The sequence below is a fragment of the Heloderma suspectum genome, chromosome 2 (genome assembly GCF_057233095.1).
Source record: "Heloderma suspectum isolate Gila_16-S chromosome 2, 16-S_ref, whole genome shotgun sequence".
Lineage (NCBI taxonomy): Eukaryota > Metazoa > Chordata > Lepidosauria > Squamata > Helodermatidae > Heloderma > Heloderma suspectum.
The window spans coordinates 404,621,542-404,648,615 of NC_139459.1; the positions used below are offsets into that span (position 1 = coordinate 404,621,542).

The 27,074-nt window shown below is 50.4% G+C and overlaps 1 protein-coding gene across 1 annotated transcript in view; it reads left to right on the forward strand.

Moving 5' to 3' along the window:
• The window catches only part of COL11A2 (collagen type XI alpha 2 chain), a 96,041-nt gene that overhangs the window by 25,029 nt on the left and 43,938 nt on the right, over positions 1-27,074 (forward strand). Inside the window, exons 12-33 of the mRNA XM_084830270.1 lie at positions 3,006-3,080; positions 6,093-6,179; positions 7,413-7,469; positions 7,969-8,022; positions 9,582-9,635; positions 9,861-9,914; positions 10,110-10,163; positions 10,604-10,657; positions 11,051-11,095; positions 14,136-14,189; positions 14,293-14,337; positions 15,638-15,691; positions 16,621-16,665; positions 16,784-16,837; positions 18,201-18,245; positions 22,212-22,265; positions 23,621-23,665; positions 24,701-24,754; positions 24,854-24,961; positions 25,126-25,179; positions 26,403-26,456; positions 26,973-27,017. Of these exons, the coding sequence (XP_084686396.1) occupies positions 3,006-3,080; positions 6,093-6,179; positions 7,413-7,469; positions 7,969-8,022; positions 9,582-9,635; positions 9,861-9,914; positions 10,110-10,163; positions 10,604-10,657; positions 11,051-11,095; positions 14,136-14,189; positions 14,293-14,337; positions 15,638-15,691; positions 16,621-16,665; positions 16,784-16,837; positions 18,201-18,245; positions 22,212-22,265; positions 23,621-23,665; positions 24,701-24,754; positions 24,854-24,961; positions 25,126-25,179; positions 26,403-26,456; positions 26,973-27,017 (1,245 nt within the window). The remainder of the gene's footprint in view (positions 1-3,005; positions 3,081-6,092; positions 6,180-7,412; positions 7,470-7,968; positions 8,023-9,581; positions 9,636-9,860; positions 9,915-10,109; positions 10,164-10,603; positions 10,658-11,050; positions 11,096-14,135; positions 14,190-14,292; positions 14,338-15,637; positions 15,692-16,620; positions 16,666-16,783; positions 16,838-18,200; positions 18,246-22,211; positions 22,266-23,620; positions 23,666-24,700; positions 24,755-24,853; positions 24,962-25,125; positions 25,180-26,402; positions 26,457-26,972; positions 27,018-27,074) is intronic.

Sequence of the window (27,074 nt, forward strand, 5' to 3'; positions counted from 1 at the left end):
AGGAGACAGGTGAGGTGGTCTGGTACTCCCATCACTTTAAGAATTTGCCACAGTTTGTTGTGATCCACACAATCAAAGGCTTTAGCATAGTCAATGAAGCAGAAATAGACATTTTTCTGGAATTCTTTTGCTTTCTCCATGATGCAGCGAATGTTGGCGATTTGATCTCTAGTTCCTCTGCCTCTTCTAAACCCAGCTTGTACTTCCAGTAGTTCTCGGTTCGCATACTGCTGAAGCCTAGCTTGTAGGATTTTGAGCATCACCTTGCTGGCATGTGAAATGAGCACAATTGTGCGGTAGTTTGAACAGTCTTTGGCGTTGCCCTTCTTTGGAATTGGAATGTAAACTGACCTTTTCCAGTCTTGTGGCCACTGTTGAGTGTTCCAGATTTGTTGGCTTATTGAATGCAGCACTTTAACAGCATCATCTTTTAGGATTTTAAATAGCTCGGCTGGAATACTGTCATCTCCGCTAGCTTTGTTGTTACTAATGCTTCCTAAGGCCCACTTGACTTCACTCTCGAGGATGTCCGGCTCAAGTTCAGTGACCGCACTATCATGGCTATCAGGGACATTCAGATCTTTCCTGTATAGTTCTTCTGTGTATTCTTGCCACCTCTTCTTAATCTCATCTGCTTCTGTTAGGTCCCTGCCTTCTTTGTCCTTTATCACGCCCGTCTTTGCACAAAACGTTCCCTTGAGATCTCCAATTTTCTTGAAGAGATCTCTAGTCTTTCCCATTCTGTTGTTTTCCTCGATTTCTTTGCATTGTTCATTTAAGAAGGCCTTCTTGTCTCTCCTTGCTATTCTCTGGAACTCTGCATTCAGTTGGGTATATCTTCCCCTTTCTCCCTTGCTTTTCGCTTCCCTTCTTTCCTCAGCTACTTGTAAAGCCTCATCAGACAGCCACTTTGCTTTCTTGCATTTCTTTTTCTTTGGGATGGATTGAGTTGCTGCCTCCTGAACAATCTTACGGACCTCTGTCCATAGTTCCTCAGGCACTCTGTCTATCAGGTCTAATCCCTGAAATCTATTCCTCACCTCCACTGTATATTCAACAGGGATATGATTTAGGTCATACCTGAGCGGTTTAGTGGTTTTCCCTACATTCTTCAATTTAAGCCGAAATTTTGCAAGAAGCAGCTCATGATCTGAGCCACAGTCAGCTCCAGGTCTTGTTTTTACTGACTGTATGGAGCTTCTCCATCTTTGGCTGCAAAGGACATAATCAATCTGATTTCGATATTGACCATCTGGTGACGTCCATGTGTAGAGTCGCCTCTTGTGCTGTTGGAAAAGAGTGTTTGCTATGATCAGCATGTTCTCTTGGCAAAACTCTATTAGCTTTTGTCCTGCTTCATTTTGTACACCAAGGCCATGCCTGCCTGTTATCCCGGTGATTTCTTGACTTCCTACTTTAGCATTCCAATCCCCTGTGATGAAGAGGACATCTTTTTTTGGTGTTAGTTCTAGAAGGTGTTGTAGGTCTTCATAGAACCGATCAACCTCAGCTTCTTCGGCCTCAGTGGTTGGGGCATAGACTTGAATTACTGTGATGTTGAATGGTTTGCCTTGGATTCGTACTGAGATCATTCTATCATTTTTAAAATTGTACCCCAGTACTGCTTTTCCCACCCTTTTGTTGACTATGAGTGCTACTCCATTTCTTCTAAGGGATTCTTGCCCACAATAGTAGATATGATGGTCACCTGAATTAAATTCGCCCATGCCTGTCCATTTTAGTTCGCTGATTCCCAAGATGTCGATGTTCAATCTTGCCATCTCATGTTTGACCACCTCCAGCTTACCTTGATTCATTGATCTGACATTCCAGGTTCCTAAACAATATTGTTCTTTACAGCATCGGATTTTCTTTTCACCACCAGACACATCCACAGCTGAGTGTCCTTTCGGGTTTGGCCCAGCCGCTTCACTCTTTCTGGCGCTACTTGGAAATACCCTCTGCTCTTCCCCAGTAGCATATTGGACACCTTCCGACCTGAGGGGCTCATCTTCCGGCGTCATCTCTTTTAGCCTTGTGATACGTTCCATGGGGTTTTCTTGGCAAGAATACTGGAGTGGGTTGCCATTTCCTTCTCCAGTGGACCACATTTTGTCAGAACTCTCCGCCATGACCTGTCCGTCTTGGGTGGCCCTGCACGGCATAGCTTATGGCTTCACTGAGTTACGCAAGCCCCTTCGCCACAACAAGGCAGTGATCCATGAAGGGGCCACTCAGCTTAAGCCAGGCTAACTCCTTAGAAGAACAGTCCTCGGGGCGGGGGGGTATAAGTCTCTAGAAGCTGCACCCTCTGACTGGGGAGCTGCGCCCCCTAACTTGCCCCCTTCCGTACGCGGAGGCAGGTTGTGGTGACTCAGTTCTGCTCCGCACGTGGACCGAGGTGCCCTTTTCCCACCATATCTCCAGCGGCTGAGATGTGGTGCTGCAGCTCCCTGTGGGATTAGGAAAGCATGAAAGCAGCCTTATGGGAAGCTGGGGCCCTCCCGAAGTAGCTCCCAGCATGCCAATGGCCAGGCTGGCTGGGACCTCTGGGAGTTGTAGTCCCACACATCTGGAAGGCACCAGCTTGGAGAAGGCTGCATTCGAAGCCGTCGTGCCCAGCATATGGAGGCTGTTGGGTGGGCCTCTCGCTCAGAGATGGGGCATCCGTTTCACATGGAGAAGGACCCAAGCGCTCCAATTAAAAGGACTGGTGGCAGGTCGTGGGAAAGAGCCTTCTCAGCTGGAGACCCCAGAGAGCTCCAGCCACTCAGAGCAGATTATTCCGGTCGAGAGACGGACCACCATCGCGTTCTATGTTCAAATTCCAAGGCTCCCTTTGCTCCCAACTCCTACGAACCGTGGCCGCCAACGTGCACATTGCTAGGTTTGCGCATACCCACCTTTGCGCGTTTGTTTATGCGTGTCTGGGAATATGCGCGTGAGCGGCTGCTTCCCATCCTGCCCGGAAGCGTTCGGCTCAGTGGTCTCCTTCTCCCCAACAGGGTCCTCCAGGACGCCCTGGTCTCCCTGGGTCTGACGGTCTCCCCGGACCCCCCGGTACCTCCATGATGCTCCCGGTGAGTCGGTAGGGGGCCAACTGTGATGGGTTAATGCTGGGGTTGTAGCCGGGGGGGTGGGGAGTTGCAAGGAGACCGTAGTGAGGCCACAAATCAGCTCGCCTTCCGTTTAGGGTGGCCGCTTGCCTGCCACCCAAAGAAGAGGAAGAGCGTCACAAGAGGGCCAAAGAGGACACTGGTTTCCATTCAGCAGGCTGATTTACATGCAGAGACACCCATTTAGAAATAGTTACTCCCATTTAAATGGAAATACAATCCATCTTATCTCTTGCAGGGGGTGTTGAGCCCAAGTCCCTGGGGTCAAATCTGGTGCCAGATGGCCACGCCCCTCCTCTTGGCTCCACCCCTTTCCCTGACTGTCAATCATCTGGTGGTTTCCTTGGCTTTTGTGCAGCTTTCCCCCATGCCTCTGCTAAGTTACTGTCAGTAAGAGCTTTAAGCTAAAATGTCTGTCTGTCTGTCTGTCCGTCCGTCCGTCCGTCCATCTATTACATTTCTGAACCTCCCATTAGTTGCAGCTCTCTGGCCGGTTTACAAGTCAAAGCTTAAAACCATAAAGCACAATAACAGAATCAAACCGAAGTAGGAACCAAGATGAAAGGCAGCATCCCACAGCACCATTACAAACTGCTGGTATTTGGGGTATTTGCCCTGCCCTGTTCGCCTTCGGTCCCGCCCACCCCTGGAATGCTGCCCCTGAAAGCTTCTCTGATTTTTGGCCCTCGAGTTCAGCACCCCTGGCCCAGCGGGGAGGGCTGGGACCAGGGGACCTGTGTCTTCCCACTCCGCTCACTGTGGATGGGCATCTTCAAGGCCAGTCTCCGCCGCTCACCCTTCTTCAGGTTGTTTCCTTGGAGAGAGAAAGATCCAGGGTGGTGCAGTGGTGAGAGGGTTGGACTGGGGCTCGGGAGACCCGGGTTCGAGTCCCCACTCGGCCGTGAAGCTCCCTGGGTGTCTTTGAGCCAATCCTTGACTCTCAGTCTAACCTACCTCACAGCATTGTTGTGAGGATAAAATGGAGGACAGGAGGATCATGTACTCCACTTCGGGCTCCTTGGAGGAAAAGGCGGGGTGTAAATGAATGAAACGGACCTGGGCTGGAGAGCCCTTTGAATAGAGGGCTGTGCTCTGTACAGTGGGGCACCTGGCCACCCCATGCCCCTGCATCCTCAGGCTACGCATCCCTGGAGCCAGCGGCCACGCTCTGGAGAGTCTCCTGTCTTCTCAAATTTTGCATCAGAGCGAGGTCATGTCCCGGAAGGAGAGAGGCGAGCTGGCCGACTAGGAAGAAGGCAGGCGGGCGGGTGAGAAGAACTGAAGGGGGTTCCAAAAGAGCTGCAGGTCCAGGAACATCCAGCAGGGGGCAGCCTGGAGACAAGAGCCCAAACCTAGTGTCCCTGGGAGTGAGTCCCATTTAATTCAGTGGGGCTTACTTCTGAGTTGACACGTCTACGATTGCACTGTTAGTGACCTAGAACTGGGAACAGTATGGAGATTTATGGGGTGGGGCTTGGGGTTTTTAGTGGGGGGTGGGGAAGTGTAGAACGGGGAAAATGCAATTCTGGTGTTAGAACCAGATGTGCTCTAGAACAGGATCAAACTAGCGGTTATGGAGGGATCCAAATTTAACTTGCGTGTTTCTTCTTTTTTAATGGAAGGAGAGCACTTCAGGGGTGTTACTCCAGAATGTGTGAATGATGGAGCTGAGTCCTCAAGGTTCTAGATCTCTGCTGGCAGCGAGAGATTAGGGAGGAGGGACTCTGTGTCAATAAGGAGGAGCTCCATGTCATGCATGAGAATCAAAGAGTCTAGAGGAATCCAGAGAGAGAGATGTAGAAGTCTAGAAAATCCAGAGCATTTGTAGCTCTAGGAATGTGGTAGGGATGTACTTAGATCTTCTTTGGAAGCCCTGCTCTGGATAACCTCACCTTCAGAGATTAGGCAAGTAGCACATGGGGGCTCGGGGGAGCCTTTTCAGTGGTGGGCCCCTCAGTTATGAAGCTCCCTCCCTGGTGCTAGCTTTACAGAGTTTTATGTGCCAGGTAAAAACGTTTCTGTTTCCCCAAACTTTTATGGATTGTGAAGGAATTCTATTGAGGCCTCCAAATCACAAAGTTTGGTTCTGTTTGGTGCCGCTTCTCTGCTGCTTTTCTTGTTCTTGGTGGATTCTCAGTGCATTAACACAGGATTATTCTGTAGAGGGGTTTCTGGATCTTGCATCTTGTTTTCAAAGGCTGTGTATAAACGTTTTATAACTTATGATGGGATGGCTGGTAGGAAATGGCTCATATTGCTCTTTTTATTATTTTAAACTCACGTTGATGTTTGCTTTAAAATGATCTTACCATATTTGTACACTGCCTTGGAAAAAGTTCATATTTTGAAAAGTGGCTTAGAAGTGAGGACGAGGTGGTGGAGTCCTAGCAGGCTAGAATGGCCTCTACCACTGCAACGGGTGGATCAAGACACTCTTCAATCCATCAATCAATGTTTTACATTGGCATTTTTAAATTGAAAAGTGGGTTAGAAATGTTGCAAAACAAAACAAAAAAGAAGGTTGTTCGTTTGTTTGCTTGTTTACCTATTTTATTTAGATCCCGCTTTTTTGCCAGAAATATTACTCAAGGCATCTAGGCCCAATGTGACGATGTGGAGCTGTATATCTCTGGTAGACAAATCTAGAAAAGTGCAGACTGAATCTTCAAAGGTCCAGGAAACTTGGGAGATGATCTAGTTCCTTGAACAGCCTGGTGCCGTTCAGATGTTTTGGACTTCAGCTCCCACCAGCCCCAGCAAGGATGGCCAATGGTCCAGAATGCTGGGAGTTGTAGCCCAATACATCTGGAGGGCACCGGGTTGGGAGAAGGCTGATTCTAGAATGTTCTACCCACCCGGCCCATAGCAAAGCCCACCGGGGCTGGGCTCAAGGGAAGGGTCTCTTCACACCTGGGAAGGCTGTGCAGCCGCGATGCAGAAGGCCGAGCCTCACACATTCCTCTTTTCCTGCTTCAGTTCCGCTTCGGGAGCAGTGGAGGCGGCAAGGGACCGGTGGTGGCAGCCCAGGAGGCCCAAGCCCAAGCCATCTTGCAACAAGCCCGTGTGAGTGTGGTTGGGTGTGTGTGTGGTTGGGTGTGTGCGCGCGTGCAGGATGGGTGGGTGGGGAGAAGATGGCGAAGAAACTTTGTGTAGAAAGAAGCCCTCAGTACGTTTCGCACCCTCTCGCAACGTCCCTCAAAGTGCACTGGTCTTCCTTTCTGGGCAATGGTTGTTTGGATGCCCACTTGGACTTTTAAGGGAGTGCTTCCCACCTTTATTATTATTATAACAAAGGCCGGGAAGTATTATTATTATTATTATTTACAATATTTACATACCACTCCTCATCAGAAGATTTCGGAGCGGTGAACAACATGATAAGAATAAAACAATGGTTAAAAGAGTTAAAACGTTTTTTAAAAAGACAAATCCCAACGGAGTAGTTATAGAATCTTAGAATCCTCGTGTTGGAAGGGATCCAAGAGGGCATCTAGTCCAACCCCATGTTGCCAATGCAGGAAATCCACGGCTGATAGGTGGTAATCCAGGCTCTGCTTGAAAACCTCTCATGATGGAGAGCCCACTGCCTTCTGAGATCCAGAGATTGCAGTCTGCTGTTCCTCCGGAGTCCCAGTAAAGGTGGAACTTCAGTGCCTTTGGGAACTCTCTCTGGAGAGACATTTCAGGTTTCACCTTCCAAATCTCTCACACAGCCACATTGCACTTCCAACTCTAATGCAACTGAACTGCAGCTTGGAGGAAAACTAATGTGCCCCCAAATCTAGACCATGGGGTCTCTCCCTAGAAGCCCCCGCCCCCAGTCCACTGTCCTCTTTTTGAACCACAGATGTGCCCCCAGTAAAACTCAGGTGCGCTTGACCTGGTTCCTTTTTAGGGTGCTGTTCTGGCCACCATGACAATTGCATTCATCGGAGGCGGCATGAGTTGCCAAGGGTGGACCAGGCTGGGCGTGGGGTGGGGCTTGCAGGGGGAGGAGGAGCCACTGAGAGGGAGCGTTAAAGACAAGAAGAAGAGGGGGAGCAGCTGATGGGCTTACGGGGGAGGGAGTTGGACAGCTGCGAGGGTCCTTGGGATGGATTTGAAGGGAACTCCAAAGAGTGTGCACAGAAGACTCATTGCTCAGATGGGAAAACTGCTTTAGGCCCTATAAAGATGGAGGACATTTGCCTGAGAAGTTCACAGGCTGCCCCCCTTTTTTATTCCTGGTGCCCTCTTGGGGTCCCCATTTTGTTTGGCTGGTGTATAACCTCCTGCCCCCCTTTCTTTGTTCCCCAGCTGGCCTTACGGGGGCCCCCTGGACCTATGGGATACACGGGCCGCCCTGGGCCGTTGGTGAGTATTTTTGTCTTTGGGGCCAGGCAAGGGTGGGAGAGGTCCAGGGTATGTGGCTGTGTGTGTGTGTTGTGTCTATTGTTCGCTGGGGTTCAGAGCAGGAGGACATGCTTGGATGTGCTGGAAGCTTTGACTGGTGTGCACACATGTTTCTCCTGCAGCTTCTGTGTGAATGAACCCGAGGTGCCTCCAAATCACAACCAAAACGTGTTGCTGTTGCTGTGTCCTTTAATATACTGATGCTGCCCTGTTCAGGGGTGGCTACATATTAACGAATCCCCCTGCAGTGGCAGGTTATCTAGTTTTCCCCGTGCAAAGTGGGAGAGTCGCCCTTCGGAAGGAAGGCAGTGCCAGCGACATGCCCCAGGCTGCCTTGCAGGTTTAAGGAGCGGTGGTGAGACGGGCAAGCTTCCCTTCCAGCTCAGCGGCTGGTCTGGAGAATCCAGGTGAAACCGGCAGTCCTCAATGCCCAAGTAACCACGATGCCTTTCTCTTCCAGGGTCAACCCGGCAGCAATGGCATGAAGGGGGAGCATGGAGACTTTGGTCCTCAGGTAATGCGGCCTCTGACCTCAGCTGTGAGCCCACAACCACGGCCCCGTCCCACCCTTCTTTGCACTGGCCTTTTCTGACCCCCCGGCTCTGAGAACACTGATGCTGGAGGCTGCTGCAGCCCCCGGATGTAGCTGAAGATGTGGGGGCACAGCCCTGTACCCCTGCTTTAGAAACACAGCACCGGCTCAGAAGACCTCTGCAGCTGTGCTTTGGTCCAAAACGCGGCCAGCACAAGCCCTCGTTCTGCTACTGCAGGGCTGCCGGAGGGCTGGATGTGGCCTGTGTGGGGCCCCCATCAGGCCAGCCCGCTTCTCCCCCCAGAGAGGGAAATCTCTGAGCTGGACAGAGATAAGAGGCTCCCCCTGCTTTCCACCACAGCCGTGCTGCATTTCAGCCTTTAAAAGCCTGCTGGGGAATGCAGGGCTCCCCCTCCCCTCCCCCAACGCTGTGGCCGCCCTTAAAAATGGGACCATCCTGCACTGCCATCACACCGTTAGAAAGCACCCTCCATGCCAACAGAGGCTTTCTAAAAGCCCAATGGCTGTCCTGGGGTGGGGGGCACTTTCACGAGTGGGGAGCGCATGGTGGGCGTGGAGAGGGTACGGGTGTGGACAGTGGATGGGTGTGTGTGTGTGCATGGAGGGTGTGCATCCCTGGGTGTGGAGAGCGTGCATGGGGCGGCTGGGTGTCTTCGTGGGTAGGGAGAGGGCGTGTGGAGAGAGCGTATGCATGCATGAGAAGAGTTATGCGCAAGCGCCGGCACGTGTGTGAGGATGGAGAGCGTGTGTGAGAGAGGAGGGAGTGTGTGTATGTGAGGACAGTGTGTGCATGGAGTGTGTGTGCGTGAGTGCATGTCCACGTGCATGAGCGTCCATAGCGCATCCATAGTTTAACAGCGCACAGCTAAACTATGGAATTCGCTGCCACACGGTGTCGTGAGGGCCACCGGTTTGGATGGCTTTAAAAGAGGGTTGGACAAATTCCTGGAGGAAAAGGCTATCCATGGCTACTAGTACTGAAGGCTACGTGCTCCCTCCATGTACTAGAGGCAGTGAGCCTATCTACACCGGTTGCTGGGGAACATGGGCAGGAGGGTGCCGTTGCGCTCATGCCCTGCTTGTGGGTCCCTGGTCGACAGCTGGTTGGCCACTGTGTGAACAGAATGGGGGACTAGATGGACCCTGGGTCTCATCCAGCAGGGCTCTTCTCATGTCCTCATATTCTTATGTGAGGAGAGCATGTGTGTAGGGGTGTGTGTGTGTGTGTGTGTCAGAGAGAGAGAGAGAGAGAGAGAGAGAGGAGTGTGTGTATTTGTGAGGTGAGTGGAGAGTGAATATGCATGTGAGGAGTGTGTGTGCTGGCATGTGGCCACAGATGGGCTTGTCCGGAGCCCCAGTTTGTCCCTCAAACCCAAAAGGTTCCCCACGCCTTTGCCAACCCTTCCCCACATCCTGCCCCCTTTCTTTCCCGCTCCATGTCAAATGGGGGGTTGGGACAAGCGGGGCATTCCCCTATCAAGCCCCCTAGTAAGGCCCTCTTTCTTCTTCTCTCCATCTAGGGGCCACGGGGGCCACAGGGACTAACTGGCCCCCCAGGGAAGTCGGGCCGCCGAGTAAGTTCGTTTATTATTTATTTCTGACTTTTTATTCTGCCTTTCTCTAAGATCAGTCAAGGCAGCTAACAAGCCAAAAAGGTCATGGAATAATAATAATAACAATAATAACAATAACAATAACAGTATAATATAATGTTGAAAGCAAGGGAAGATGACAAGCAGGTCTGAGGCAAATGGGATGAGCTTCATCTCACCCTGTCTGTCTGTCCATCCGTCCCACAGGGTCGTGCAGGAGCTGATGGGGCCCGGGGAATGCCGGGGGAGTCTGGCATGAAGGTAAGATGGTACCTCCAGGCGGAAGGGCTTTTGCTGCGCTTCTGAGGTATGTTCGGCCAGGGCTTTGGCTAACCCCTAGAGGATGTTGTGGGCACAGAGTTTCATGAGGGCTAGCACTGTGTGTAATTCCTTGGGATTTGCCCTTGTTGCAGGTTACAGTGCTCAGAAATACTGGTCTTTCTCTTCTCCCTGCAGGGCGACCGTGGGTTCGATGGGCTGCCGGGCCTTCCAGGGGAGAAAGGACACCGGGTGAGTGAAGTGGGGAGGGACATGGTGGGAGGGCTGGCAGCATACCTCCAAGTCATCCCAGGCCTTGGGCTAAACTGTTGTGGCTTGCCCAAGGAATTGTGGGAATTGTTTCGGGTTCCCAATTCCTTGGTCCGCCCCCCACCCCTGGCGTTTTCAACAGTGGCGTGACATGCAAAAAATCCCACAAGTGAAGCCTTTCTTCCTTACCGAATGCACCTGTTGAACTTCTGTGTCTCAGAGCCACCCCTGTTGAACAACTGTGTCTTCTAAAGCTGCTAAAGGCACAGGGGGTCAGACGGAGGCCAAAGGAACTCAGCTTTCCTAATTCCATCAGGAAACGACACTTCCCAGAGTTCTTTGAGGGAAGGAGCTGGAGGCAGCCATTTAAACCAGGCTAGATTTATTGGCTGATCATGTGTTTCTCTCCTCCTCCACCCTAGGGTGACAGTGGCTCCCAGGGCGTCCCTGGTCCCCACGGGGAAGACGGCGAGAGGGTAAGTCCTGGTTATTGATGGGGAAAAGGGGAATTTGGAAGTGGGGGTGGTGCCATGGGATGTGGTACCGCGGAAGGGAGGAGAAGAGGGTTTCACCCTGTAGCCAGGTGAGTTGATGCCAGCAATAATGATCATGCATCATAAATCATTTCTAATGTATCACCTCAAGGACTTAAGGACTAGCAACTTGCTTTTCCAAAAAGAAGAGGAAGCTGAGATTCTCTGGATGCGAAGCTCTGCCTTCTAGGCACTGGGTTGACTAAGGGGCTGTCCAACACAAGAAAAGGAGAAAAATGCAGGTTTTGTGGAAGGTGGAGGCGGTATCCACCCAGCTGACTCTCCCTCCTCCCTGAACTTCTCTGTGTGACACTGTTATCCTTTCTCTGACTGCAGGGAGATGATGGTGAAGTTGGGCCACGTGGGCTTCCTGGAGAGCCGGTATGTACCATCCCAACCTCTGCATGCCTGCAAGGGATTCTGGGAATCCTGCAAAGTCCAGGATGCTGTGCATAAGTGTCCACCAACGTTTGAAAGTTCCAGAGATGCCCTGGGTTCTCGTAAAGAGATGAGCAGCTGAAGCTTGTGTCTGCGACGTACCACTTCCAGTCCAGACACGTGAGCCCTCACCTGCGGTCTAAAGGGGCACAGCCCTGACACAGGTTAACCGCCTCATCTGCTGCTTGTGAGAATGAGGCCATAGGTCCTTCCCCTGGGCTCTGAAGTCCCCACCCCTTCCCTCCAATACTTGGCACACGATGAAAACAGGGGTTATTAAAACAAAATTGCTAGATTGCTGGATCTTACATTAAGAGGGTTCGTACTGGGCCCAGGGCTCAGTCCTGGGCCCAGTGCTCTTCAACATTTTTATGAATGACTTGGAGGACGAGGTGCAGGGAATGCTGATCAAATTTGCAGATGACACAAAATTGGGCGGGATAGCTAATACTTTGGAAGACAGAAACAAAATGCAAAGTGATCTGGATAGACTGGAGTGCTGGGCAGAAAACAACAGAATGACATTTAATAGGGATCAATGCCAAGTTCTGCACCTAGGAAAAAGAAACCAAATGCACAGTTACAAGATGTAACTCAACCACACTACAAGCAAGAAGGATCTTGGAATTGTTGTCGATCAAAAGCTGAATATGAGCCAACAATGTGATGTGGCTGCAAAAAAGGCCAATGCTCTTTTGGGCTGCATTAATAGAAGCATAGCTTCCAAATCCCGGGAAGTACTAGTTCCCCTCTTCTCAGCACTGGTTAGGCCTCACCTGGAGTACTGTGCCCAGTTCTGGGCAGCACACTTTAAGAAGGATGCAGACAAGCTGGAGAGGGTTCAGAGGAGGGCAACAAAGATGATCAGGGGACTGGAAACAAAGCCCTATGAGGAGAGACTGAAAGAACTGGGCCTGTTTAGCCTTGAGAAGAGAAGACTGAGGGGAGATGTGATAGCACTCTTCAAGTACTTGAAAGGTTGTCACAGAGAGGAAGGCCAGGGTCTCTTCTTGATCATCCCAGAGTGCAGGACACGGAATAATGGGCTCAAGTTACAGGAAGCCAGATTCCGGCTGAACATCAGGAAAAACTTCCTGACTGTAAGAGCAATACGACAATGGAACCAATTACCTGGGGAGATGGTGGGCTCTCCCACACTGGAGGCCTTCAAGAAAAGGCTGGACAGCCACCTGTCAGGGATGCTCTGACTTGGATTCCTGCATTGAGCAGGGGGTTGGACTCGATGGCCTTGTAGGACCCTTCCAACCCCACTATTCTATGATTCTATGATTGCTGTGTTTTAAGACCACACAGTAAACTAACAACTATACATGTCTTGGGGTGTTCAATGGGGCTTACTCCCAGGTAAGCGGGTATAGGATTGCAGATGAAATGCCTAACCCTAACCCTAAATTTACACTGAACTCTACTTGCAGGACAACTTGAGTGTTATTTTAATTAGTTTGCAAAATATCTGAGGTCTTTTAAAAAAGCTCTGCTCGGATGTGGCAGCTCAGGTTCTGCAAAGCTCATTTGAGTTTCAAGAGCTCAGCTGTAGAGATGGATGGATCCGTCTGTTCCCATCTCTGTCAGTTTTGAACGTGTTCAGTCGTAAATCCCTTCTGACCCTTTCTTGCATTAATCAGAGCTGTTTGTTTTAATTTAAAAAATCTCCATGGAAATTCACATTTCAAGATGTATTTTGAGTCTTCTCTCAAAATATGCTTTTCTAACCATCTTTTATCTCAAAATATGCATTTTTAAATGCATTTGGGTATTTTTTTGGAGCCAAGAGTTCCACTGCAAAATTTGGAGAAGCACTAAATTGGATGGATAGGTACGTTCTGGTCCACATGCTAGTCCAGGAGATGCAGATCACAGCAGTTCATCCTAGAATTTGCAAGGACTGAATCCTTGAAGCCTCCCTACTCAGCATTTAGCAAACCAACTCAGCTCCTTTGCAAGCAACAACCTTGCAGATAAGCTGGGCTGCAAAATCTGAGTTGATTTGCATTTGCTGTTGAGCTTAGCCGGGACACGCAGCACATGAGTTAAACCTGAGCGGGACAGGTCAGATCCAAGTTCTTGTAAGCAGGAGACGCCAAGCTCAGAGGGGGAGCTACAAAGAACTGAGCTGTGCAAAATGATCTGAGCTTCCAGACTTGAGTATCTGCCAACTCTGTTGTTTGGGAAGCGGTGAATGAAGCATGGGAGCAAAGGGAGGAAATCAGATGTCATTATGGCAGCTTTCCCAAACCTAGTGCTCTCTGGCCGTGTTGGACTGCAACTCCCATCATTCCTAGCCAGCATGGCCATCGGTGGGAATTATGGGAGTTGCAGTCCAACACAGCCGAAAGGCAGCAGGTTGGGGAATGATGAAGGGAAAGAGATGGGCTCTCAGATCAGGTGTTTGTCCCCCCGCCAAAGGAGAGAGTTGGCACCTCAGTGTACATGCGTGTGCCATGCTTGATGCTATAAACTGCTCTCCTCCTGGAGACTTGCTGTGAAGCACCAGATGCTTCACAGCAGGGAGGGGAACGAGCGCCCTTGCTCCATGCACATTCGGAGCCTGCCTGGCACATTGCGCAGCCCCCCCAACACACACACACTTGCATTCTACTCTAGCCAGTGTGGTGTCACGGCAAGAGTGCTCGACTGGGAGTCGGGAGATCCGGGTTCTAGTCCCCATCCGGCCATGGAATCTCATTGGGTGACTTTGGGCTAGTCACCGACCCTCAGCCCAACTTATCTCACAGGGTCGTTGTTGTGAGGACAAAATGGAGAGGAGGAGGATTATGTATACCGGCTTGGGTTCCTTAAGGAGGAGAAAAGGTGGGAAATAAATGTAATAGTAATAAAAATCTCTATGCTCAACAGTTATCATGGGGTCCACATGGGCGCAAATGGAATGTACCCATCAAGCCCCCCTGTGCCTGTGTTTTGACCTGCCTCCTTTTCTCACTCCTCCTGTCCTTCTTTACAGGGACCCAGAGGTTTGCTCGGCCCCAAAGGGCCTCCAGGGATCCCAGGCCCACCGGTAAGTGCTGGGGAGGGGTCCCACTGTCACACAGAGCGCCTTCCCCCAGCCCTGGCACTAACCCCCTTGTCTCTGCCTGTCTGTCTCTCCATGATCTTGACAGGGTGTGCGCGGCATGGATGGACCACATGGGCCAAAGGGGAATCTGGTGAGTAGCCCCGGGGTGTCCTGGTGGGTCGCAAAGCTCCATTGCTTCTTTCTTCTTGGAAGCAGTTCTGCATCGAAGGAAAAGATGCAGCTGTCTGTCTCTCTGACTGTATCTCCTTTACTTATTTGTTGAAAAAGTGTGAATACCCCCCCCCCCCCCGCGAGCGGCATCTGGTTGGCCTTAAACAACTTCCCTTCAGGCATTTGCATTGTGATCCTTCTATTAATGTGTTTTGTGTGGCCCTGGCTGGGGCATGCTGGGAGTTGTAGGACTTTTTCTGTCTAAACCTGCATAGGATTGTGCCCTTAGGAACTGCCTCTCGCTCTCTCTCTCAGTCAGGAGGAAGCAACGTTGTGCCCATGGGTACCAATGCCCCCCAGACACCTTTCTTGGTGCCCCACAACGTGCCCTAACCCTCCCACTTGTTTTTCTAAATTATCACATTTTCTTACTGGCAGCTGGGCTTGCTGTGAAATAGGTTTCTGTTGATGCTGAAAACTGTGAGTTCAGAGGACTTGTTTAGTGTGTTGAGGCTCAGACCCCTTCGCTGCTTTGGGCTTGGTCTTTTGGGCAGGTTACTTGCCCTTAGGCACACCGCCCATGGCAGCCATTTTGTGGTGGTGCCCAGGACAGTTTCTCAAATTGCCAGATGTGCCCACAGCCCCAAAAGCTTGCCTATGCCTGACCTATGTGTGTGTGTATCTATCTACCATTTATGCATACACATGCACAATATCATAAATAAAATAAAAATACGCGCGTGTGTGTGAACAGCCATTCTTAGCTTTTATCAGATATTCAAGGCATTTCACAACCATTGTCTTGGTGCTTCCTACAGTTGCCCCTTTGAGGTAGGACAATATTTAAGAGGCCCTTATTACAGAAGTGGGGTGCCTCTCACTGTCCCCTTGACCCTGATAGGCCCTGATGGGTTCATTTTGCCCACTGCTTTGGATCTCGTTTAGTACAGCCAGGGGCAGTGTCCCCCCGCCCAGTTTGTGGCCAATGACCTCAATTTTTTAAATTATTTTATTTCATTTCTATACTGCACAATAGCCAAAGCTCTCTGGGCGGTTCACAAAAATGTGAACCACAAAGTACAGCATTAAACAATATAAAATATGACAGCTTAAAACTACAATATAAAAGTGCAATGAGAACGAAACCTAGCAGCAATGCAGAGATTTAAAATACAGCTTTAAAACAGAAGAGCTAAAAGGCTAGAATGTCTGGAAAAATAAAAAGGTCTTCACCTTGGCACCGAAAGGAGTGCAACTTTCTCTGTTTTGTTTTAAACCAGGGTCCGCAAGGGGAGCCAGGCCCCCCCGGTCAGCAGGGAACTCCAGGGACGCAGGTAAGTGAATAAAACAGAAGAGGGGCCCTGAAACTGGGTCAGGCCAGGAGGGTCCATGTAGCCCCCCCCCCCCCCCCCGCTGCTTCCCACAGCAGCCAACCAGATGCTTCTGGGAACCCCACAGGCAGGGGGCATAAAGGCAACAGCCTCCACACCTCAGTGTTGCTTCCCAGCAACTTGCCATTATTATTATTATTATTATTATTATTATTATTATTATTATTATTATTTATACCCCGTCTTTTCCCCCAATACTGGGACACAAGGCGGCTTACAAACATTTAAACATGTACAATTAAACATATGAAAATATACAAAGGTTAAAATATAATTAAACAACAATACAATTACAATTATATTAAAACATTAAAACAGCATTTTAAAACGGCATTTTAGCATTCCAACTATGTCCCAAAGGCCTGCTGGAAGAAGAATGTTTTAGCCTGCTTCCAGAAACACATCAAGGAGGGAGCCATCCTAGCCGCCCTGGGAAGGGCGTTCCACAGCTGTGGGGCAGCCACTGAGAAGGCCCTCTCCTGGGTTCCCACCAAACGTGCCTGTGACAGTGGTGGGACTGAGAGAAGGGCCTCCCCAGAGGACCTCAGGACGTGGGCAGGTTCATAAGGGAGGATACGGTCTCTCAGATAACCTGGAGGTAGACTGCCTGATCATGGAGGTTCAGTATAGCCAAGATGACTAATAACCATCTAATAGCTCATCTAAGCTTGTGGTCCTTGTCCCATCGTAGCCTGATGTGATCATTTCATATCAAGACAAAAGAAACTGCATCGAACAAGCAAGAACTGAATGGGCACTGCGGGGGAAGTAGGGTGGACTTCTGAGCCGCTGGAAGGTGTGTGGGGCCCAGAAGGTTTACTTGGAAGTTTAGCTATAGGGCCGTTTCACCGTGTGTTCTTCTCTGGTTTCAGGGGCTGCCGGGACCGCAGGGGGCAATGGGCCCCCATGGGGAAAAGGTGAGCTACACCAGACCTGGATTGCTGCTCAGTAACATGGTCCAAGATGCCCTACTGGGAGACCTCTGGGTTGGGTTGTCCCACCGCTCCTGCACTGACGTGTGTCATCCTTTTTCAGGGCCCCACTGGGAAACCCGGGCTCCCTGGAATGCCTGGCTCTGATGGCCCTCCTGTAAGTATCTGCCCCTCGCCCCTCATCAGGCCTCCCTTGGCCCAACCTCTAATGTTTTCCCCAGCAGCCAGATTCAAGAAGTAGTTAGCGGCCGTTTCCTCAGCTCTTCCTGGAGAGCTGTGACATCGCGGCAGCCAAATACTCCTCCGCAGCCCTATTAAACAGGAAGTGAGCTGCTGTGGTAGCCATGTTAAATGGGAAGCGACCTGGTGTTGTGTACCTGGTGGCCCTGATAAACAGGAAGTGAGCTGCTGTGGTAGCCATGTTAAACGGGAAGCGACCTGGTGTTGTGTACCTGGTGGCCCTGATAAACAGGAAGTGAGCTGCTGTGGTAGCCATGTTAAAAGGGAAGCGACCTGGTGTTGTGTACCTGGTGGCCCTGATAAACAGGAAGTGAGCTCCTGTGGTAGCCATGTTAAAAGGGAAGCGACCTGGTGTTGTGTACCTGGTGGCCCTGATAAACAGGAAGTGAGCTGCTGTGGTAGCCATGTTAAAAGGGAAGCGACCTGGTGTTGTGTACCTGGTGGCCCTGATAAACAGGAAGTGAGCTGCTGTGGTAGCCATGTTAAACGGGAAGCGACCTGGTGTTGTGTACCTGGTGGCCCTGTTAAACAGGAAGTGAGCTGCTGTGGTAGCCATGTTAAACGGGAAGCGACCTGGTGTTGTGTACCTGGTGGCCCTGTTAAACAGGAAGTGAGCTGCTGTGGTAGCCATGTTAAACGGGAAGCGACCTGGTGTTGTGTACCTGGTGGCCCTGTTAAACAGGAAGTGAGCTGCTGTGGTAGCCATGTTAAACGGGAAGCGACCTGGTGTTGTGTACCTGGTGGCCCTGTTAAACAGGAAGTGAGCTGCTGTGGTAGCCATGTTAAACGGGAAGCGACCTGGTGTTGTGTACCTGGTGGCCATATTAAGCAGGAAGTGAGGTGTTATTACATCCTTTGGGCCTTCTTGGCATATTCATGACAATCTCCAGCTGAATTCCGGAATCTGTGTGGAAGGAACAAGTCCAACTGGCTTGTACCCAAATACTTATTTTATTGTGTTTTTGTAGATCTATCAGTGAAGGGGAGGGGGTGTCCCAAATTTAACAGAAAAGCAGCCAGGACTGTGTTCTGCTTTTGCGTCCTGCTTTGGCCTCCACTTTTCTCTGGTCAAGGGCAAGGAACGCAGTGGTCGTTCTGCATGACGTCAGGGACCAGGCAAGTGGTCTGCGTCTTCGGAGGCTGGTTATAAGTTACCATATGGAAGTTTCTCGCCCACAATGTTGGGATTCAAAAAGGAGATGGAAACTGTGGGCACATGATTAACTCAACTTGCTCTCTTGCTTCCTTTTCTCTTCCCCACCCCCCGCTTCTTCTCTCAGGGCCACCCTGGCAAAGAGGGTCACCCTGGCACCAAAGGAAGCCAGGTGAGTGAAAAGCGTTTGAAGCTGTTGTCGGAGGACCGTTGTCTCCAGCAGGGGCTTCTGCATGTGCAGAGTGAACCCCACAGGCCACCTCAGTGATGCAACACAGGTTCCTGCAAAGCCCCTGTTTTCCAGACAGTCCTGAATACAGCTGAAGCCCTGCTGTAGTTTGTGAAAGAATCCATTGTAAAAATAATGGAGTGTGGTTCGAGTGCTAGCAAATTGCAACATCCCATCCCTGAAAAAAGAGCCATCCTTTGCAAAAGGAAGCTCAGATTCCATGCAATAACTGAGTAACGGTTGCATGTTTGTTGCACACACCCCAGTATTTGCAAAGGCCCTCTGCATCCTATCTGTAAAGCAGGGATTACAGTGGTCTGCTGCACAGGGCTGTTGTGAGGATGAAGAGACAAGGGCTGCATGCTGAAAAGTGTTAGAGAAACTATTGAGAGATGACCACAGAAGCATTCTCTCCCCTGGTGGGCAGAAGCAACCAGCAAGCCTCAGGGCCATAACACCAAAGGGCCCCATAGGTCCTTAGAGGTGAAGGCTTCCATCCTAAACACACTAGAGAGTTTCCAGAGGGGCACCTTAATTCTGCATCTGATGAAGTTGGTTGTAGTCCACAAACTCTTATGCCAGAATAAATTTCTTTGTCTTTAAGGTGCCACAAGGTTCTTTGTTGTTCACACTAGAAAGCAAGCCCCCCTGGGATTTACTTCTGAGTAAACATGCTTAGGATTGCTCTGCAAAACATGTTTCATGGATGATTGGGAGAGCTTTTAAGGTGCTGTTAAAGAGGGGGAGATTTCGGCTGCAATCCTAGACTTGCTTCTCCAAGAGTAGGCCTCATTGAACTCAATGGGACTTACTTTTGAATCGACACGCATAGGATTGGGCTGCTAGTATGTCATATACTTCAGTGCCATAATCCAGGCTGCAGGACAGAGGGCCCAAGGGCCAGGGCCAGCGCTCCTGGGGTCCTGATCCAGCCCTCCAGGTTTCTCCAGGCTGCCCCGCCTCCTTCCCTGGGCCCTTCCCCCTTTTCCCCAACCACCAATCACTGGGTGATTTCTCAGCTTTTGCGCTATTTTTTCCTCTTTCTAAAAGGTCGAAATGCCTCTCCGAAGGCTGAGCTACAGGCAGGAAGCGCTTAAAGCAAAAATATGCTGGGATTTTTGTTTTTTTGGCCCCACCCTTTTGTTTTCGGCCCCGCCCACCACTGGAATGAGGCCCCCAAGAGCTTCTCTGAAATGGAATTTGGCCCTCAGATTGAAAGAGGTTCAACACCCCGGCCACAATCAGTCGATGGTTCTTTAATGACGCAATCCTGTGCAGGTTTAGGCACAGGACCCCTGGCTGGGGCATGCTGGGAGTTGTAGGACTTTTTTCCGTCTAAACCTGCATAGGATTGCGTTGTAAGGATTGTATCCAACGTTAGCCTAACTTCTGTCCCATTCATTTCAGTGGGTCTACTTTAAGTAGGACTAACATGTGATACAACCCACTAGCTTAAGACTTTGTCGTCTTTGCTGCATGACCCTAACACAGATGCCCTACTGGAGCTCGGCTGGTGTTGTTTTTCCACTACCAGTGTGCTCAGCGCTTGACAGAGTACAAGAGAGCGGGTCCCTGTTCCAAGGAGCTTAGAATCTCAACTTTGACACAGAGGCTGGGCAGGAGGCTCCAGGGGTAGTAAACAGGGAAGCAATATGCTAGTCTTAGGGCACAATCCTAGGCATGGTTGGACAGAAAAAGTCCTACAACTCCCAGCATTCCCCAGCTGGGAGCTGTAGGACTTTTTTTTTTTCTGTCTAAACATGCATAGGATTGCTCCCTTACCCAACCTGCTGCCTTTCTGGCTGGGGGATTATGGGAGCTGTAGTCCCCCACATCTGGCAAGCACCAGGCTGGGGAAAGCCGTGAAATGCGGCTGTTTCAGTTACGCACGCTCAGGATTAGGGGCAGGAGGGCCTGGGAATAAGAGGGTTGTTCCAAAGGCTTCACGGAAAAGGAGGGCTTTTGGGGAGGGAACTTAAGGGAGTCAAAGAGGTGTCCTCAAGGCCAGCTCAAGGCATTTTTTGCCATCTGAGGCAAATGGCAAGATGGCTCCCCCCTGCCCCAATTCCAGGTACAGAGGAAGCCAGCCAGCCAGACCGGCGGTTTGTTTCTTTGTATAGTGTGTTCCTTACTTCAGCACTGGGACAGCGTCCTCCACAGCCCCAGACGGCAGCAGGCTAGCTTTGGGCGTGCAGGGCAGTGACCCACACTTCTGTTCTCCAGCCCCTCACCGTCACTGCCTCCCCTGCCCCCCAGCATCTGCCTTGCCCTGCCCAATGGTGGGGCTGGCCCTGGGTGGGAAGCCGCTGTTCTGGGAAGCGGTTCCAGGCCTACAGGGCAGCAAGGGAGAAAAGGTGGAGCCTTGAACAAAGGTGGGTTGTGGAGAAGGCGGAGTGAAAATCACACACTCTGGGATATAGAAGTGGAGAGAAAAGCAGGGGCCAGGCTGCAGAGGGCTTTGAAGGTGTTTCTCCCATTAAAAAGAGAAAACAGGGACTCTTATTTGGACGTCCCTCTAAGTTCAACTGTGGTTTTACTTTCTAGTGTCAACTGCAAAGAGCCTTGTGGCACCTTAATGGCCAAAGGTGCAATCCTATGCATGTTAAGACAGAAAAAAGTCCTGCAGCTCCCAGCATTCCCCAACCAGACATGCATAAGCTTCAGTAGACTGTATAGCCCACTGCCTCAGAGGCAGAATAGTGTTTCATAGAATCATAGGGTTGGAAGGGGCCTGCAAGACCATCGAGTCCAACCCCCTGCTCAGTGCAGGAAGCCTGATTCCCAGGCGGTCTCCCATCCGAGGACTAACCAGAGCTGACGCTGCTTAGCTTCCAAGATCAGGTGAGATGAGGCACATGATCGTGTTTAAGGTGTCACAGAACTCTTTGCTGGTTTTGCTGTAATAGACTGGCACGGTTGCTTGTCACCCCTCCAGAAACTCTCTGACATGTTTAGCATGGCAGCCTCCAACTTTAAGGCCCCACAGGGCCCTTTGTCATTTGAACTGTTGTATGGATGGTTTGAATTCTGAGCCGCCTTGATGATCCCATTTGGGATGGAAAAGCAGGGTAGAAATAGTTTAAGAAATTAATAGCTTCAGCTGTTGGGTGATATAGAAATGTAATTAAGAGTAAGTAAGAAAGGAAGCCCAGGGGAGAGTTGGAATTGCTGCACAGTGTTTTTTTTAATTCTTGGTATGTATGCCCCTCTGTATGGCGGCCGCCCCTGTGTCCGCAGGACCTCTACTCATGTGCTATGCCCCTTCCAGCCACTAAGTGGCAGAAGTAATGAACACATAAGCCAGCCTTCCCACCTCTCTATTCCATCCAGCAGGGGGCAGCACAGCCTCACACGTACGCAAGTGGTACACGTATATGTGGTACACGTAACACACACATACCATGCTAACCACAATGAACACTGGGCTACGAAACTCTGGCATTGGACACACACACACACACACACACACACACATTTTCACTTTGCCTTAAGTCCAGAAATATGTAGTTAAGCAGGGAGTCGCAGCAAGATGACTGGGGTGGGGAAAAGGGGTCATGGTTCTTTCTGGGCAACTGCTCTTCATGCCTTTTGGTGTGACAGGTAGAAATCCAGCTGTTCTGGGAACCGAGAAGTGATGGTGGGGAAAGCTGCACCAGTTGAATTTCTGCCTGCCATACATCTTTGAGTGCTGTTTTCTGGCGTGGTACAAATCAAACAAATGCATTAAATAAATAAATCTGTTAAAAGACACGGGAGTCATGCCGGCGGGTAGATGGGAAGAGTGTCAACAACCCTCATTTGTGAGCAGGATATTTCCGTGGGTCGAGGAGCTTCCTCCTTCCAACTTCCTTGTGATTCTGATTTCATCTTCCTCCTTCGACCTGCTGTCTTATTTTTCCTTTCTTCCAGGGTCCGTCTGGTCCGCAAGGTCCGATTGGCTACCCAGGCCCTCGTGGTGGAAAGGTAACTAAACTGTGTGATTGGCTTAAGGGACCTGGCGGGACTGAATTACCCACAATCCCCTGCTTGGACTATGCAGATCTGTTGTTTTCTGACTGTTTCCATGGAAAGAGGACCTGGGGTTTCTAGTAAAAGGGTGTGGGCAGAGAGCAGCGAGGGCCTCGTGGCTGAGAAAGCGGGGGGGGGGGGCGGCAGCGGGGTGCTGGCAATTTGGGGAAGTGCCTTGGGAGAGCAGGAGCTCTTTAGCCTGGCCCCCTGGCTTCTAAGGCAAAAGAGGGAAGAACTTGTGGGTTAGAGCAGGAAATGGCCTTCCAGGAGGGGTTTGACACAAGACTGGCACAGCCCACCTTGAAATCTTTGTACGACTGTGTCCAGCGGTGTCCAACTCCTTTGTCTTTAAACGGCTGCACAAGACACGGAAGTTCAACAGGGGGAGCTTTCTCAACCCTTCAACTCCTGTGTTCAGGAAATGCTTCATGGGTTGAATTTTGGCTTGTTGTGCACCAGTTCTGAAAGCGCAGCAGCTCCGCCAGCAAAGAAAGATGGCAACCCTCAGTTTAGGAGGCCTTGGGGGTATATTCAGCCTGCATAGAACTTGTGGCGTCCCTCATTCATTCACTTCGGACATCCTTCCCCAAGTCCAAGCCCGCAGGGATATGTTGGACTACAACTCCCATCCCAATAGTTTTAACCTATAAAGCCCTTCATGGCTTGGGACCGCAATAGCTGACGGCATGCGTCTCCCAAAATGAACCTACCCGTACACTACATTCTGCAGCTAAGGCCCTCCTCCGAGCGCCTCCTTCAAGGGAAGGTCAGAAGGCAGCAATGAGGGAGAGGGCCTTCTCAGTGGTGGCCCCGCATCTGTGGAACAAGCTCCCTGATGAGGTCCGCCTGGCCCCTACATTATTATCTTTTCGGCGCCAGGAGACCTCTCTCTTTTCCCAGGCATTGGGCAGCACATGTTGAGTTTTAATCAGTCCTGGATGTGTCTTTAGTTGTGTCTGATAGTTCAATGTTGTTTTTAATGATATGGTGTTTGTGTATATCGTTTGTGTGCTTTTATGGGCTTTTTAAAAATGGCTTTTAAACTTTTTATATTGTATTTAATGTCTTAACTTTTGTAAACTGCCCAGAGAGCTTTGGCTATGGGGTGGTATAGAAATGCAATAAATAAAAATAATACTAATAGGCATCTGTAGTCAGTGCATAAAGAGGATACTGTTTTAGGGAAGGCTAACTTAGGGAAAGCTTTTTTCCTGAGGTGGGGAGGAAGGGAGCCAAGACTGCAGCTGTTCCTGTTTCTTCAGAAGAATAATCCCCCACTGATCTGCCCAATATCTTTTATCACCTTTCAGGGAATTGACGGCATCCGCGGCTTGAAAGGTCACAAGGGTGAGAAGGTAACCTTGGTGTCTCTGAGAACATAACTTTGGAAAGGAAACTGGACCAAAGGAAAGCAAAAACAAACACACACACTTTATTTTCAGCTTTGGAAAGGAAACGAGCCACACCCTTTTGGGGGAGCCATTCCACGTTCCAAACTACAAGATTGTATGGGTGGATTTCCCCTATAATTTGGGCCAGGCCGGTCAGAGGTTTCTTACGACGGATAGAGGCTCTGTTCAATTCGTGGATCAACAACTAGAAGCAGCAGATGAAAATAGCCCATGCTGAAAGGCTTAAAAAAAGCCTGGGAGAAGGAGGTTGCAGTCTTATGCATACTTACATGGGAGTCAGTATCACTGAGCACAATGGGACTGGGTTCCAAGTAAACATGCATAAGATTGCAGAGCTCAAGAGTCTTTGCTTGGTGCTGGAAAGATAACAAATTCAGTGGTGGGTGAGCCTCTCTGGGGAGAGAATTTTGTAAACAGGGGCGCCACAAAAGAACATAAGAGCCGTGCTGGATCGGACCAAGGGACTCTCTAGCCCAGCATGCTGTTCCCAGAGGGGCCAACCAGATGCCCATGGGAAGCCCACAAGCAGGACACGAGTGCAACAGCACCCTCGCACTCATGTTCCCCAGCCACTGGTGTCCATGGGCCTACTGCCTCTGATACTGGGGGTAGCATATCGCCATCGGGACTAGTAGCCACTCATAGCCTTCTCCATGAATTTGTCTAACCCCCTTTTAAAGCCATTCAGGTTGGGGGCCATCACTACTTTCTAAAGTTTAACTCTGCCCTGTGTGGAAAAATATTTCCTCTCACCTGTCCTGAATCTCCCACCATTCAGTTTCATGAAATTCTTGTATTATGGGGGGGAGAGAAAAACATCTCCTTATCCTCTTTCTTGACACTGTGCATACATTTATAGCCTCTTCTCAGGCCCCCCCTTCCAAGACCTGCACAAGAGCGAGGGTGCCGTTCAGAGCTACGAAGCCGGAGGGGTGTCCTTGAGTCCCCTAACGCCCCTTTGTTTTTTGTTTCCTGCAGGGAGAAGAAGGATTTCCTGGTTTCAAGGGCGACATAGGCGTGAAAGGGGACCGGGTAAGCGCCCCCCCATTGGGATGTACCTCTTGCTTCTTGGGGCTCCCATGGCTCATCCTGGTGTTTACTTGACCTTCTTTGGTTTCTCTCCATGCTCAGGGCGAAGTTGGTGTCCCAGGATCCCGAGGGGAAGATGGCCCTGAAGGCTCCAAAGGCCGGACTGGCCCCCCTGGAGATTCAGGCCCCCTTGGGCTCATAGGAGAGAAGGTGAGAGTTCAAGGGGAGGGGCAGGGGTTGGAAGGGGAAAGGCTCTGGGTTCCTGTTTTCTGGATTTCCTTTCTGGGCTACCTGGTCCTCGATTTCAGCCAGTACTTCCTGTGTGGATGAGACCTCCACATTTCTCTCTCTCTCTCTCTCTCTCTCTCACACAGGGCAAACTGGGTGTGCCAGGACTGCCCGGGTATCCAGGGCGACAGGGCCCCAAGGTCAGTATGAATCCAGCAAGCAGCCTTTCTCTTCTGCTCTGGTGGTTGTGCAAAGGTCACCTGCAATGTTAATTGAAAGTTTCCTCCTTGCAGGTTTTGCCTTATTTTATACTACTGCAACTGGATACAAATATAGCTTGGTGTTTTCTATGCGATATATTTATTATATTTTTTTACAATAATGCAAGGAAACCTGTGATTACTCCTCCCCAAATAAGGGGCCATTCAGAAATATAAGGAATATTTTGTCACTGATCCCCCAGCCATGATGAATGAGCAAACGGGAAGCTCTTAATTAAAGGTGGTTAAATGTGCCAGTATTTATTTATTACATTTATATACCACCCAATAGCAGAAGCTCTCTGGGTGGGTGGTTCACAACAACTAAAAAAACAAAACACAGCATGATAAGACATAATATACAACGTTTAAAAGTTTAAAGCTACAGGTCAAATATTTTGGCCACCTAATGTGAAGATAAAACTCCCTGGAAAAGACCCTGATGCTGGGAAAGATTGAAGGCAAAAGGAGAAGGGGATGGCAGAGGATGAGATGGCTAGATAGCATCACTGATGCAATGAATATGAACCTGAGCACACTCCGGGAGAGAGCGCAGGACAGGAAGGCCTGGCGTGCTATGGTCCACGGGGTCACGAAGAGTCGGACACGACTTAACGGCTGAACAACAACAACATGAAACCAAAATGAAAACCAGCAACATAGGTGCCAGCTCAATAGTGCTTTGCCAGTTCACACATTGGACAGACTGGTGCTGCAGTTGCATTTTATTGTAAAAGAATCGCCACAAATCAGGGTGGGGAGGAGAGTCAACATGGAAATGCAGTGGGCAGGCAATGACATCTGGATTCTCTGTAAAAAGTGAGTTAGGAAAGGGGGGGATTCCAGAAGAAAAGGCCTAGTGTGGGAGCATCCTTTGCTCAAATGTGAAGCGCGAAGGGTGAAGTTTACAGCTACGTCCATCATCAGCCTCCTTGTGGCAGAATTCATGTTCGTGCCACGCGTCCGGCCTTTGTGGGGTGAAGAAGCCCGTTGCGAGGCAGCCCTGCGTCTCCCGACTCGTGGGTCCTCCACGCCTCCTGCACAGCCCGCCTTGCATGTTCCCGGGAGCTCTTCCCGTTCTCTCTTACCTTTCCTGCCTCGCCTCAAGTTGAGAGTCCCTTCCGCCGCTCCTGCATTGTAACAACCTGCCCGTTTTCCCTCAGGGTTCGCAAGGCTTTCCTGGATTCCCCGGGACCAATGGCGAGAAGGGGGGTCGGGTAAGTAGCCCCCTCTTTCCCTGCCACCTGTACCTCCTCTTTGGGCTCCTGACACCAGGAGGGATTAGAAGCTTTTGCTAGAGGTTTGGTTTGGGAGGTCCTGAAAGACTCCTATTAAGAGCCTCCCAGGTGGACCAGGAGAGACTGAAATGGGTGTGGGGGGAGGTTGGTTTGATGGGGGACAGGGCGAGCCAAAGGAAAACGGAAATGAACGGAACCTGAGAAGTCCCGTATCAATTGAAGAAAGCAAACCTCATAGTCTGGAATTCCAGAACCAGAATTCCGCCATCCCTAAAGTGCAGACGTATTACAGTCATGCTGCTCTGTTCCAGTTAGTAACTGGGATAGCTGGGATTTTGTTCCAGTGCAGAATCATAGGTCACAACCCCATCATAACCTTGCATTTGCTAAAACGAATAGAGGGCCAGCAGCAGGGAAGATGAAAGGGGCGGGGACAGGAGATGTTTGCAGGTATCAGCCCCTGAGTTTCTTTCCTTCCTCTCATGCTTCTGGCAGGGTCTCTCCGGGAAGGCCGGGCCCCGAGGTGAGCGGGGGCCCTCGGTGAGTAACCTGGGGGGACGATTGGGGAGAAAGGGGAGGTGGCATAAATGGGGGGGG